This window comes from Struthio camelus, chromosome 6 (assembly GCF_040807025.1).
Source record: "Struthio camelus isolate bStrCam1 chromosome 6, bStrCam1.hap1, whole genome shotgun sequence".
Lineage (NCBI taxonomy): Eukaryota > Metazoa > Chordata > Aves > Struthioniformes > Struthionidae > Struthio > Struthio camelus.
Window position 1 is genome coordinate 3,065,491 of NC_090947.1, and position 15,493 is coordinate 3,080,983.

General features: G+C 47.3%; 1 protein-coding gene across 1 annotated transcript in view; it reads left to right on the plus strand.

Moving 5' to 3' along the window:
* Nucleotides 1–272: 272 nt before the first annotated feature.
* LOC104141654 (aryl hydrocarbon receptor-like) overlaps nt 273–15,493 on the plus strand; it is a 36,346-nt gene continuing 21,125 nt past the window's right edge. The window contains 3 exon segments of the mRNA XM_068947766.1: nt 273–405; nt 1,748–1,869; nt 6,067–6,254. Of these exon segments, the coding sequence (XP_068803867.1) occupies nt 1,802–1,869; nt 6,067–6,254 (256 nt within the window). The 5' untranslated portion in view covers nt 273–405; nt 1,748–1,801.

Here is a 15,493-nt window from a genome sequence, read left to right on the forward strand (position 1 = left end):
ACTCCCTGGGCACAGTGGCTCTAGGGATCACAGATGGGATGGTGGCCCAGTGGGCATATTGACCCATGGTGGCTCCTAGAGCACGGTGGCTCTGAGACACAACGGCTCCTTGGAGAAGAGGGTCCCATGGTGGCTCCCAAGCCCTGTGGCTCGGCGCCTAGGGCCGCTGGTCCCCGCGCTGGGGCAGTGCTGGGGGCTGGCCAGCGGCGAGCCCGCCCCGTCGCGATACTCCTTAAAGCCCTCCCCCGGGAGCGGCCCGCCCGGTCCGGCTGTGCCCTGCGCCGCCCGCCCGCCCGCCAGCCCGCGCACCCGGTGCTCGGCGCTGTCGGTGCGAGCGGCGGGTGCTGCGGCGGCCGCCGCCAGGATGTACGCCGGGAGGAAAAGAAAGAAGCCGGTGCCGAAGAGGTGAGGGGGGTAGAGGCGGGAGGGGGATGTCTGAGGAGCCCCCGCCCTGTCCCCGGGGGGTGCTTTGGGGTGGGAAAATCGCCTGGGGCCGGTGTCCTCCTCCCCTCTGCAAACCGAAGGCATTGCTCGTTTGTGAGTTTGAGATTCTCAGATATGCTCTGGTTTGAGTTGCAGGCTTGCTTAGATTACAGTGCTGGGGGGCACTTGTGTAAATCAAATGTACAGCAATCAATATTTAAGTAAAGAACCCTAATGTTCAGTAACTAATCAATATATTGCTCAGTAGTCAGTACATACTGACCCCCCATGCCTGGCTGGAGTTCGTGGCTATGGGACCCCTAACCCTTCCCCCAACTGCTCCAAAATCATATCAGTGTCTTGACCTCAGATTATTAGGTATGTATTTCTGGGAGCTGGGGGGGAGAGGGAAGTGCTGAGCCTAAGCCTGGGACAAAAACAGGAGTGTCACACCTTCTAAGTACATGGCAAGAATGTGAGCCACAACCTTTTTGGTGTGATTATTAGGGAGTTTTAAAGACATGTAAAGATAGGAAGGGTTGCTCTGTCTCAAATCTTTCTCCTGCTCACCTTGGAGTGGCAATTCCTGCCCTGTAATGAGGCTGATGTGGTCAAGCTAAGGATTTAGATTGGACTTGCTTTGGCTTAGGGTGCAGGATAAGGTGTATTTTACCATGGAAGGCATGCTTTGGAGCAGGGGGGGACAGGGAGCTGGATCACTGGTACTAGGGAGCCATACTTGGGAATCAGAGGAGATTATTTTCTTGCTTCTGTAATTGGGCAGATCTTAAAGCGCAGCATCCCTGCTGAGAGGGCCAGACAGACAAGGATGTGAGAGGCAAGATGTGTGGACAGCTAGGCGGGAAGGGAAGATGAGGTTAGTGAGCTGTTTGGTCCCTTTGCAGTTTGCTTGATACTTTTTTATTTTTTTAAGAAAAGGGGAAAAAATAGGCAATATTTCAGCACGGGCAACCCCCAGCTGATGGGATTTTTTTAGTTAATGTCCCTGGACATTTGCCAGTTTGCAAAAGTGGTAAACTTCCTTCTGTGTTGTCTGTTCAAAGTGCAGCTGGTGACAAACTGCTGCAGCAAGCGTCACAGCCTGTGCCCCATTTAGAGCAGAGCTTTCCTTGCAACTCTGCTCCTGCTGATTTACACAGGGGTCATTGACTCTCTCTCAGTAGCTTCATCATGAACTCTGCAGCATGGTTGCGCTGTGCTTTGTACTGTACCCACTGAATAATGCTGTGCCGTGTTACAGCTGCTACAAATAGGATAGTTGCTTGAGCCTCTTTAAAATGCCTTTTCCTTGCTTCTTGCACAGGCATCAGGGTGTCCCGTTGGCTGTCAGAATTCAGCACGTCATGCTCGGAGAACGATGCTCCCTGGGACATTCTCACCTGGGGCAAGGCAGGGATTGCTGATGCCTTGGTCCACGAAGAAAAGGTGGCTGGGCAGTATGGATGGAGATGGTCCTAAAGGCAGAGAATTTAAATAGATTTGGCAGGACACAAAGCCCCATCTAGATCAAACATCGCTTTTCCCAAGAACAGGGGAAACGTGGTCTCCTGCAGCTCTCACCTGTATGGATTCTCTGGTAGCTAATAACATGATTATGCTCATGCCAATGCCTTTCCCTCAGTAGATCCATGTAATGGGGGGCCACGGTTTTTCCTGGGTTTTTCCTGGACCTGACTGCTGGCTTGTGCAGAGCTCGTAGGAATTTCATACGCTCCCAGCAGAATGCAAAGAAATCTATTAGAGATGGGCCAGCATAAGCTGTTTAGCAGTGGCATCAGGTGATGCTATTACATTGGCCTGTTTCCTTTGAAAGCAAGGTTAGGGGAATAGATGAGTTGTGTTTGCCCTGGAGAAGTGAAATCTATAGGACTTGAGTCTCTGGTTGGAACTCTGTTTAGCCACCTTTAAGGAGGAGAGGAGGGCTATATAGTTTTGCTGGGATGGGTAGGACTTACTGGATTTCCTGCTGGGAACAAAGGTATTTATGTTGATAATTGCATGGTTTCCTTCTGAATCTGCAGGAAAATAGCAAGAGTGACGGGCTGGCAAAGGTGCTACAGGATACAGTATAGTTTGAAAGGCAATACTTGCTTTTTGATTTTCACTTAGCATTCTGCTGGATAGGAGAGATCAGCTATACCTGTCTCACTGACAGTCTTGCTACAGTGTGGGTGCTCCTCCATAAGCCACAGAGCGTTGCTGCATAGCTTATAACCCCACTTCTGGCCAAGATTTTGTGACAGTAGCTAGGACTGAATTTCAGTCCTTCAGGCTGAAAAGGGCTGTGGTTTAGAAAAGGATGTTTGAAGTTGTGTCAGCCCATCTTAGGCAGTTATTAGGGAAAAGTACAGATGTCTTTCAGATGGAGAGCTCTACATGTGACTGTCACACAAAGGGCCTGATTGCAGTCCTCATGTCCTATTCTTGCTGCAGGCCATTAGCCCTGACTCTGAGGGGTTTCACATGCTGTTACATAAGAAGCAGCCGCATTTGATGCCCCCGTCCAGCTTAGTTATAGATTGAAGCAGACTGAAGGAGTATGGTCTCCTGGAAACATGCTTCAGCTGGGATGAGAGGTGGGCTGTCATCACTGAAAGGAGTGATGACTGCCAAAGGGGCGCCTGGGCGATGCATCAGAGAGGAATGAGCTTGAGCAGGTTTGTACGTCTCCATCCAAGGCCATTCACTCAGCGCTAAATGCCACTGTGCATCTGCATGGCCAAGTTTGGGCCAGCGGGAGGAATTTAGGCAATGAGATATGCATGACAGTGGGTTGGGCCAAATGCAGCACTGGGAAGCAGTGCGCTGAACAGTGCCTTGTGATGGCTGCTCCACGTTGCTTCTGTGAGGAATGTGTTTCCAGTGTTTCCCTTTGCATGGAAGTTCTGGGCAGGCCGTCAAATGGGACAGAGCTACCCTCCCTGCAGAGATTAGGGGCATTCTTTGTGCGTGAGGGCAGAATGCTCTGCAAAGCCACTGCCTTCAGGGGGTTGCCTTGGGTGCAGTGCTTCCCTGCATAAGTGGGCTGCTGAAGGAGCAGTGCAGCCTCAGCAGTGCCTTGAGATTTCTCCTCTGCATCATCCCTCCCTTCATGAAGGATGTTATGTGCTGTGGTTGGGTGCACATGGGGGACAGAGCTGTTGTGGTGTCCTCTAGCCCCTTCTGCTTTTCCTCTCCTGAGCTTCACTGCTGGCTGTGTTACACCATATGTCTCAGCCAGAGCATTTTCAGAGTTTGGCCAGATGATCCAAGAGACCTTGTTATGCCTCTGCTCTGCTCACCCTGTGTGCCACCTTACTCTGTGTTTACTCCTCCCTGTGGCGTGCAGATCTCTGATAGCTTTTTAATACACAGAAGAAGTTCCCATACTTTTCATTTCTTATTTCTTTTATTTCCTGACCATCCCTTCCAAGAGGCATCATCCGTCTGTTTTTCCCTTTCTAAGGAGCTATGCAATAGCTAAAAAGCAGTGTCTGAAGGAAAGGGGAAAGTGGTGTGGATTTGAACTCAACAGGTGCCTTCCTCCCACAGAGATGAGGAACCCGGTGGTCTTGGTACCAGCCTCTAGCCAACAGGTAGAGGAGCCCCCATGCTGGGCTGCTAGGGTGTCTTGTCCAGAGGCAAGATGGCAATTTGTACCCTCATCATAAAGAGCAGTGCTTCTTGCCTGTCTCTGGTTTCCTTTCCCTTATCTTTCTGGATGTTTGTACACTGTATTTGGATAGTGAGTGAGCAGAGGACTGTTCTTGAAAGTGCATCTGGGAAGTCAAAAATTTTCTTTTTTCTTCTCTTTTTCTTGACCTCATCTCCGTTTCTGATGGTGAGGTTCCATAGCTATTTCACTTTTTTCCTTCCTGATGAGTGATTGTGATTTCAAAAGGGTTCGTTAAGCTGCTGGCTAATGGAGCGCATAAAAACACTGATTTTTTCCCTGACTTGTGCATTCAGTGATGACTTGTACTTAGCCTCTCTGAGAAGCAGGGTATATCCCTCCCAACAATCATGTTGCAAAACAGCACGACTGAATTTTTCAGAAGAAATGGTATAATTATCCATCCATGATTAAAAGTCCCCTTGGTACATCTCTGGAATGAAAATTCAACAGACACGTCACTGTATTTCATTTAATACTCATTTTTTCTCTTGCTACACATGCAAACAATCCTACCAGATGAGATTTGAGAGAACTTTTAGAGGGGAGAGCTTTCTAAAGACTGTCAGATCCTGTTATCTGAAGCTGCCTTATGAAGCAGGGGTGCCTGCAGAGAGAAAATTTGTGGTTAGATAAATTACATCAAAGCAGTATTGCATGTTATGGAACACAATCTAACCAAATACAGAGGAGTAGTCTCTCATGAAGTCTAAAGGATTTTTCTTTAAGCAGGGAAATTCATGTCAGCATAAAAAACCAAGACAACAAGGTCAAATCCCAGATTCATTAAAGTCATTTATGACTGGGACTTCAGTTCTACTGTGTGAAATAACAGCAGCTGATGGACACAGGTCCCTATCTCAGCTTAAAACAGAAAAGAGCTGTTCTCATGAACTAATTCTGCAGATTGAGGGTTGGTCCCAGAGCCCAAGTTTGGCATCAAATGTTGTTTTAGGTTGGAAATGCCCATATGAAAGGGTCAGAAATCAGAAAGTTGGAAGAAAATGATAAAATTCTACAATAAAAAATAGGTTATTTTCTAAGTGCTGTGCCTGTAGTATCTCTTTTTCCAAGTGCTGCCATTGACTTTCACATATATTCCTCGTTGTAGCATTAGTTAATGAATAAAGCAACGGAGTCAGGCTCTGAGCAGTCAGACATTGATTTCTGAATAAGGAAAAGAGGGTTAATTTTTATTGCCTGGTTGCTAAGCTCCAGGTATGGAGCTTCCTTCTACCTATGATAATAAATGTGGTTGCAGGGAGGAGACTTAGAGGAAACTAATTGAAAGAAATTCAGATAAAAATCTTTCTGAACCTTCCCTCTCTCCATTGCTGCTATTTGCCAGCATGCTTATTGCCAAGGCCTGGAAAAGGTCGGTCAGACCCTGGGCAAATGCAGTGGCTAATGTGAATCCTGTGAAAAGTTCAGGTTAACGCTTACCATTGTGAGGACCTGATGTGAGCATGTGGAGTTTGGCCAGGGAGGGACCAGCTGACTAGGCAGAGTATAGGCTGAGAGAAAGAGGAGTAAAGGCAGGCAGAGCAGGGCATGGGTGGAGGAAGTCTAACCAGACCTCCAGGAGGTACTCTAATGGCTTGTAGGTCTCTGCCCTCAGTATCCCTTTCCCTGTCAAGACTCAGCAGTGGGAGCAGAAATGGGAGTGAGGCTGTCGTGTCCAGCTGAGCTGTCTCAAGCAGGCTGCACGTTAAGTTACCCATCTGAGGGTCACCCCTTGCTCCGGTTGGAGGACATTGTGCCTGGGGCTGCACAAGGTGGCTATTTGGGTGGCTACATCTCCCTCAGCCATCGTTTGGCAGACTTTCTGGAGCTTGCCCTTGCTGCTGCGTAGTGTTACTTTGGCTGCCTGATGTTTTAGTGTCATTGCTACTGTGGTAAGGGCCGTGCTGGGTTTGGAAATGGCCCATTGGACAAGCCCGTTTGATTACACTCTCCTTGGCCTTTTCCAGCCCTAAAGCACCCCCCCTTGAGGGTATGAAGTCTAATCCCTCCAAACGGCATCGAGACCGGCTCAACCAGGAGCTGAACAGGCTGACTGACTTGCTGCCCTTGCCTGAAGATGTACGCACCAGGCTCGATAAACTCTCCATCCTCCGACTGGCTGTGGGATACCTGAAGGTGAAGAGCTACTTCATGGGTAAGTGTCTGGGCTGGCGTTGCAAGGGTTGGCCCTGCTGAGACAGGGAGATATTGCTGGCTCCACAGTGCTTGGAAAAGCTTCAGGGACTCAGTCCCCCTTGTGCTACTCACATCCAACCCTGAGCAACATTTGCCATGGGATGGAGGGTTGTAGCCTCCAAAGACAAGGTGATGAGTTGTGATGCCAGACCCTTGTGTGTTAATGCATCAGTGTTGCATCTTTAGGCCAGAAATGTATTTTAGCTGCGGAAGTGACCTGAAAGCCTCTCAGGGCTTTGGGAAGGAAAGTGCCATGTGTCCGGGATGTGGTTGTGTGGAGGGATTGGCAAAGCTTATTGGGAGGTGCTGTGATCATAGGACATCTACCTCCTAGACTGCTGCTATGATCCATTTTGTACCCGTGTCCCATCTGGAAGGGATCACCTTCATTTTTAGGTTCTGCACATCCAGCTTTAATTCTCTTCAGTCAGTTATGGGTGCCTGATGTCTCTGAAAAGCAACATCCTTTGGAAAGTCAAGCAGGGTTTTAAAAACAATTTGCTGAAAAATGCAGCTGAGCTAAGCTTAGTTCTGCATTCTGATGGGATTTGGGAATAGGTTTAGCCCTGGGAATGATGGTAGGGAGGGCCATCATTTTCTCTGAAATGGTTCACACAGTTTCAGAATGAGATTGGAGATGTCAGTGCTTAGTTTTGACCTTCTTTTTAAAAATCGAACATTTCTTTTCTTGTTGAAGAATCATTGTTTCACATTTATATATGAAACAAACATTTCTGAAAGAAAGAGGAAAATGAAACATTTCATTTTAGGTCAGATAAGACATTTCAGCTCAACCTGAAATGATATATCTAACTTTGTTTGCTGGGAGGGGAAGGCCCTATTGATGGTGACCTGAATGACTTTTCTTTCTTTGCTACTGGGGAAGGTGGTCTGGCCAGCTGTAGCTGTTTGACACCTCAAGTCCAACTCAGAGAAGGGGTTAGGATTCCTGCCTCTGTTTTCTTTCTTCACTTGAAATGTCTTTCTTAGCATTTATCTCCTTTCTAAGGCCCCAGGAGCTAGTGTGTCCAGGGGCAGGTTTCATTCCCTTGCTATCTTCCAAAAGGCAGAAATTTCAATGAGCTGGTTGGCATGGCAGTGCCTGGGACTGAACCATGGCCCTGATGTGGTCCCAGTGATTTCATCTGGGTATTGCGTTTGCAAATGGAGGTTGGTTGATATCTCACCCTTACCATTGGGAAAGGAGGCCTGGGCAGGGCCTTTCTGGAGCCTGGGTGAGGTGGGCACAACCTATATGGTTGGCTCTTGGGTCGCTTGGGTCTCAGGATGGATGTTGCAGGAGACTACTTGGGAAACGGAAGGCAAAAGGGGAGTTCTCTGTGTGGAAAATTTTTTCTAAAAATTCTTTAAACTGCTCCCTTCCCCGTTCTTTTCCAAAATACCACAAGAAGAAAAGGAAATGCACCTTGCTCTTGCCTGTTTTAAATTATTGGCAACCAAGTTGCAGGAAATGCCATCAGTTATTTTTGCTGAGTGCTGCCTACCTGGTTTTGGGTTTTAAGCAGTGGTTCCTGGTATACAGGGCCTTGGGAAATTAATGCATTTCTCCTGGCCCATGCTGACAGTCTGTGTTAATCCAGCAATGTTTCCTGCGTTCTCACTGAGATTTGTGATTTGGGTTGAAAGAGGAACAGAACACATGGGATTGTCCAGCAAAACTCAGTTAAAGAGTTGATTGCTGCATTTCACCTCGTTGGAAGTGTGGGTTTAGCACAGGGTGTCCCCAGCTGTGCAAGCCTTGCATTGTAGAAAATGGTGTGGCTGAGAAGTTGGGGTGTATGCAGCTTTCATGAGGGGCAACTGTGAGCTGCAGAGGGTGGAAAGCGGGAAGATGAAGTGATTTGCCAGGGGTTGCACAGGGAGTCAGGAGCAGAGCAGGGAGTTGAGAGCCCTGTTGCCATGTAGTCCAGCAGAGAAATGGCACCATGAATGGAGGTGAACAGCTTAGGTGCCTGTTTAGCAGTTGAGACATCCTACATACTTTCTTAGTCTATTTTTGTAACAGATATGCCAGTCCTCCTTTTTTTCCCCAAAACTTTCCTGTATCCTGCTCTCACTAGTACTTGGTAAAGAGGGAAGCAGGAGATCATATGAGGTGTATTTTTTACTGAACAGTAACATTTCCCTCGTCTAACTGGAATTGTGTTTTTTAATAATGAAATAAAATCAAAATCCCTGGGATCCATGGACTGGTGTCTCTATCTTGGGTAATTAGGGGCAGGGATAGTGACATAGGGCTGTTCTGTATGTCACCCTCCGATGCCTTGCAGATGGCAGGTTAAATAAGACTACTCTAAAGGCATTTGTTCAGTATGTCATTTATTTAGCTCACTTCTCTCCCCTTTCTTCCTCAGAGTCTCTTACTTGGTAGTTTGCTGCTGCTTTTATCTCCCTGGGCTTTTATCTGCTGGGTTGAGCTGTGATGGATTTGTTGAATTTCTCTAATGAGTATTTTTATGAGAGTGAATGCAATGCTTGGAGTATGCAGAGACCCCAGTTCATTTTTACAGGATGAAAGGTTAAGCTGATGTGTCTGGGAAACCAAACTCTTCATGATGTGATTTTGGCCAAAGACTGTGGCCAGACGTCACTGCTTTTTCAGTTCTGCCCTCGAAACGGGGGGGTTTTTTGGTGCATTTTTCACACATGTGAATGCAGCCCCCTTCCTTCTACCCACAGGTTCTGTGTGACTACCTCACAGGAATGAAGGCAGACTGGACATTCAGCAGCAATTGATGTATCTGATATACATCAGATTTATTTATAATTTATCTGACAAAAACATTTATGCTGAAGGCTTCTTGTCTTTCTGCAGTCCTTGACGTTGGTCTGAATTAACCCAACCTTAGGGAGAAGGGACCCCTTGCACACACTGCTCATCAGCTGATGCAGCAGTGCTTTTATGAGCAAGACAAATACGTGCAAAGAAGAGATCTGCACTATGTGCAAAGCTGTCCTGGGTGCACAGACCTCCTGGTCATCCTCCCATCCCAGCCATAGCACAAGAAATGTTTGTGCTAATGGGTTCACACTATACACCATTAAGGAGCCTTTTCCAGGCTGATGGATCAGCTCATAGTCCTGAAGCTGTAGCTCAGTTTTGGGTCTTTAATTGTGGAATCTGTCCAGCAGAGCTGGTTTTTCAGGTGAGAACCAGAGCATGTGCCCAGAGCCTGTAGGCCAGTGGAGGGTGGGTATTTTTTCCAGGCTAAGTTAGGTAACCAAGTCGGTCATTTGTATGAGGGTGGAAAAAAATAATGAGTTTAGACTTTAACCCTAGCTCTTTAAGTTTACTCTCTTGTATGCTGTCATGGAAAGCAGCCATAAAGCTGTGGGACAGCCTCACAGCCCTGCATGTCTTTGCCAGATGGGGTTCTGACAAGGAACCAGAGAAGCATCCACCCTAAAGTGTGCAGAGACTGCAGATTGATCTGCGCTCTGCAAGACAAAGCAAAGGGGAAGGACTGGCCCCGTGAAAAGCAGGAGGTGAGATAACAGCTCCGAAATAATCCCTTCCTGGAGAGACTGGAGAGTAAAGGACATGTGGACCTAGATTTGGGTGTCTCCTTTCATGTCGCATGTATCATGCGCTCAGAGGGAGCGGAGCGGTCCTGAAGGGCTGGCCCTGGAGAGCTGTTGCGGGGATAGGGCGAGAGAAGGGAAGCGTGGCTGTAAAGTACTTGGCTGGGGCCCGACTCCCCCCTTCTCTGCACAGCTCTGCAGCAGAGGGACAGCTCTATAGTTTGGGAAGTGCAAGGCCAACGGATATGGCTGCTAGCCCCTGGGGTGCGTAGTCCAGTGCTGGCCCACCCTCAGTGTCACTGACCCAAACTGCTGGATTACAGAAGTTCAGGGAAACCACTTTTACAATGGGTTGGGTCCTGAAGGAGAGCAGACTGGAAGGACTAGTGCAGTGATCTCTCTTCTCTTACCATTTTAAAACCCTGCAGCCTTCATCACTAGAGTGCGTTAGTGCAAACACTCACTATCTCACTCCTGGTTCTCAGACTGCTTTTCTTATGCAATGGTACAGTCTTGCAGCATCAGAGCAGTGCGTTGCCTCTGCAAAAGACCTGAGAGGGCTTTGGGGTGCTAGTAGTATACCATGCAGTACAGCTGTGTGGAGGGTAGATCCTCATCCTCGTCCTTGTCCTGAAGATGATTGCTGCTCAGTCATGGGTGCTGGCCATGGTTTTAGCTGTTCCCTGAGCACTTCTGGCAGATCTTCCTAAGTGTTAACAACTTCTGCTGGCTCTCAGAATTTCTTGCAGGCTACAACATTACCTTGAGTCTGTACCAGTACCTGGTGACCGTGGCTGAGTTCGAAAGGCTGTGACCCGGGAGGTCCTTCCTTGGAGCAGAACCCTGAAGAAAGCAAAGGGGACACAATGACTCCTTGCTCTCTTCTCTGCAGGAAACCAAGATGAAATTTGTGCCGTGAATACAGTTTCCCCATATTTCTTGCAGCCCCTGCCTCAGGTGTTGAAGGCTTTTGCTGCTGTGAACATGAGCTGAGCTGTGTCACTGTCTAGGTTTTAAGAGACCGCAGGGAATCCCTTTGGTACCAGCCTCACTGGCTACCCAGCGTTCCCCCCTCTACTTTCCTGTGGATTCACTATTTCTGTAAACCGTTTTTAGGAGGCAGAGGAATCAGCATTATCAGAGACCTCTGAAGTTAAAGAAAGAGGTCTGGCCCCCTGAAGGTGAGCTTTCGCGGGGCTGAGCATCTCTGATATTGGACCTGAGCTAAATCTTCATAGTGCCTGCAGTAATTACACAGCCAGAAGCTGCTGTGTTGGCAAACAGTTGCTTTGCAGTGGAGGGAAAACGTGCTGAGCTGACTGTCTTCGCATGACATAAGTAATTGCTCTGTGCATAGCATTGTACGTGCTTGGACATTGCTGGGCTCTTCAGAGGCAAAGTGAAACTAAGAACAACCATTTCCAAATGCCTTTTCCTCTGTTGTCTGCTTTCTGAGGAACAGACCTGGGAATTAGGATTCATTCCCTGCTCCTCAGTGAAATGCAGGGAAGCATGGAAGGGTCCTTGCTGACAGGCAGCCTAATGTCATGAAGAAAGGATGCAATGTTTTTGGTAGGTTTGGGATGCAACAGCTCCTTCTGTCCTTCTCCAAAATAGTGCTGGCACCACATTAACCTTCACTGCTTTCTCTGTTGAGGTTCAAAGAAAATGCACCAATTAACCCTTATTAATATGACAGGACTTTATAGCACCCAGCACATATCTGGGATTATGCACGAGATAAGATGGGGAAAAAAGCCATGCAGAGCAGATAGCAGTTCTGCCTGGTTGGGGGTAGTCACCATGCACCGATGATTCATCATGCTCTACTACCAGCCTGCAGCATGTGAACTTCAGGCTGCAGTGTAAATAAAGCCCGAAAGGCTGCCAGGTATTATTTTCATAATCTGGCTACAAAAGCAGTTACTTAAACACTGCAGAGCAGTAACTGTGGATAAGGGAGACTTCTGCAGCTAGGAGAGGGGTAGCCTGTTGTGTGTGCATGGCATGGGATGCAGGTCAGGAAATATGGGGCAAGGACAGAAATGTTTTGTGGTCTCCAGAGTCTTGTGCTCAACAGAGCGGGCCATTGGACCCTGGTTAAGCTGCTTGTGGGGAGATGCAGGCAGAGCATGGGGTGGGCAGAAAGCTGACAGCATCCCTGTGTACTTGAAGGCTCTTATCATGTTTTCTCTCCTCCAGATTAAATAAACTCATTTCCTTTGGATTTTACCCCATGGCAGGTTTGTAGACCTGTCCCTCCAGGCTCTCCAGGTGCCCTGTCCAGCCAGTGGATGTCTCTTCCCCAAAAGGAGACCCCAGTGCTGAGCACTGCACTCCAGCTGGGGCCTCTTCACCTCTGAGCAAGAGCATTCCACTGACATGTTCAGCACGCACCTTCCAAGCATGATACTTGCTTTGGAAAAGAAATCACTGCTGCATGGATTTGCATTCAGTTGGAGACCCATCCTTGTCTTGAAGACCCGTTCTAATAGGCCAGTTACACCCATTTGGGCACTGTGCTTTTGATTTTCTTCCCTTCGTCACTTTGTCCATGTCTGCCCTGAAATTTATTTTGTTTGACTTCAGATCATTCTACCAATTTATCAAGGTCGAACTGGATTCTGGCGCTGCCTGGTGAAATGTTGTGTCATCGGCAAACTGCAGCACCCTGCTTATAGTATATCACATCAGGCACTTCACAGAGATTGCAAAAGCCTTTGTGTCATTATTTTGAGTTCAGTTTTGCTACTATCTCCTTTCCACTAGCAGCAGATGGAGAGTGTAGCTTCCTCTGGCAAGCTCCCCCGTCGCTTGTGCCTCAGCCTCCCTTTCCTTCAGCAACCCAAGCTCATTGCTTTGTCTCCAGGCAACTTTAATTGGTACCATATTGAAAAAGAGCTCTTCTTTCTAAGCATTTCTAGAGAGTGAAGGCAATTTCCCTTTCTCCCAGGCAAAAGGGTTAATACCCTACACAGAGCCAAAGTACAGGGTTATAACCAATTCAACAGGGAGTCAGATGTCTATGGATGACCCTGGACATTGCCTGCACAGGCTGTGTCATAGGTTAAAAGTAAAATCCCATGTACTGTTTGAGGTGGTTCTTGCAAGAAAAATAGTTTGTACAAAAAGGTCACCCAAGGCTGAGACTCCTCTTGGCTTCCTGTCTTTGGAGTAAATAGTCAAATCTTTGTGGCAGCAGATACACCTATTGCTTCTGAAAGCAGGTATGACTAGAAGAGAGAAATTAGATGTCTTTCTCTGCTATCTTTCCCTCCCCATTTTTGTCTAGTCTTGTATACAGCCTGCTCTTTCGTCATTCAAGACCGCAGTAAACAGATGTCTATTGAAAATGCAGTCTTGCAGTGTCCAGGATCCCAGCCCTTAAGCATGGCAGAGCTCCTGGGAATGGAGTGAAAGCAAACTGGGTTTGGGTTTTTGTTGTTGTTTTTACCTTTTTTAGCTTCGGTTCAAATGTTTGGAGAGAGATTGATGCTGCTGCTTTTGAGCAATTCCTTGGTCCTCTGCAGCATGTACATATTGACTGTATTTCATCCAGCCACCCCTAAAATAGCTTGTACTGTTTTGGAAACTTTCTCAAGGAGACCCTGCAGAGGTGATAGGCCTTTAGCTGATTTCTTTTTGGGGGTGGTGATGGAGGTATCCACATACCTCACTCTCCAGTGGTACAAGGCTGAACTGGCTTGCAGAACTTGCATTACCTGCTTAATTTACCAGGGAATTTTTATTACCATTTGGCTTTTGTTGAACTGACCAGCCTTTTTAAAGCAGAGTCCCTGTCTCTGGGATCCAGTTTGTGTATTTGTGTCCAGAAACTCCCTTTGGCGGTGCCAGGTTTGTGTGTCCAACCCAAGGACACCAGTGGCTTTGAGTTTGCAGTCTCTGGCAGCTGTAGTATGTGGTGTAAAAGTGACTCTAGTCTCTGTCCCACTGTAGTTCATGAACTGAGCATGTCTAATGGCAACCCTTGGTCCATTTTATCCCATTTTGGTCTCTTGAACCAGTAAAACATGCTGCCTCACCACCTGAAGTACAAAAAAACCCTAACATTTATGCTTCCTTGAACAGATTCAGAGGTCTTTGTAGATCCATCCGTAGATGGAAGTTTTGTTGTTAACTTTCTAGGAACTTCAAGCTTTCCTAGAATCATCTCTCTGAGTCATGCAGGCAGAAGTACAGTTACCAGAAAATTCATAAAAAGGCATGATTCCTGCAACACTGATACAAGTCTTAAATATTCCAATTTGATATAAATCATCTGTCATGCAAAACGCCATAAATAAACAGCAATTGATGGAGAAGGATCTGTTTTAGAAATGTTTTATAAAACCTCTTCTAACCTGGATAAAAATGGTATTAACTGCTACAGGATGAACTCAATGCTCACAGGGGATAGTTAATATTTTCTGCCAAGCCCAGCAGCTTTTCTGTAGGAGAAGACTGGTCTTGTGCTGTTTCCGAGGTTGACCACAGTTCATGGGGAAAAAAAATCACCATTTCCCGATGTTTCCACCAGTTTGTATCCAGGACTGATGATGGCTTTCATTTGAAGGAACATGCCCAGCTCAGTTTTACATGTAGGATTTGGTTCTGATTTGTAGATTTTGTGCAAAAGTTTACACGGTAACTTCTGTAAGATTGCTTGTTATGCTGGACAAAGCAAACAGGGAATGATAGGTGCAAGATCACTGAACTGGAGGTGGGTTTTGTAGTGTCATGCAACTGGAATGGTGGTGCTTTGAGAGACTATGCTCTGGCCTGACAATGTTATGATCCCTAAATCTATCTTTCTGCAGGCTTGGATTTATACTCAGTGTTCAAACTCTGCTTTTCCTTTCACTTTTCCATCACTGAACACAGGCAGTGTGACTCAGCCTGGCCCTTCTCTGCAAGAGTTAAGCTCCACTGTGCCAGCATCCCTACTTGGAGTGAAACCCCATACACGAGTGAGCATGTAATCCCCTTGGGACAGCTGGCCTGCATGGCAGGTGCCAGGGTGCAGGGCTGATCCCTGGGCTATCCTTTGGGCCTAGGTCTGCTGACACGCAAAGCAAAAGAAACATTGGGGCTTCTTCAAGGCTTTCTTGCAGTGCAGATGAACACATATTGTTCTCCGTGGCAGTGGGTTTTTGATCAAGCTAACACAAAACCTTCCCTCAAAATTGTCCTTAGGTTGGAAGCTGAGTTTGGGCTTATGCTGCCAAATAGTTTTTCAAAAGTAGTTCCCCAGGAGAGGAAGTATCTCACTTGAGGATGCCCCCAAGCAGCCTCAGGGGCCGCTACAGGCTTCGTTCCTATTCCCTGAACAACCCATTTTCTACATATCCTCCTGTGCACGAGGTCCCTGGGATGAAAGCAGGAGGTTTCATATCAACTGCACCCAGGGATGTTGCCCAGAAGGCACACAGTGAGGTAGGGTGACAGGTGGTAAATGAGTCAGCCCAGGGAGCCACAAGGCTATGAGTCCTGGTAGCTAGAGAGCTGCTCAGAAGGCTGAATGGAGAAAGCTGAGGCCACTGACACTCTGAATGGCTTTTAAGTCATCAAATGGGAGAGGGAGAAACAGTGGCAGAAAAACATGTCACTTGGATGCTTTGATGGCACCTCAGATGGAGGAAAGTTTGACCCTCTCTT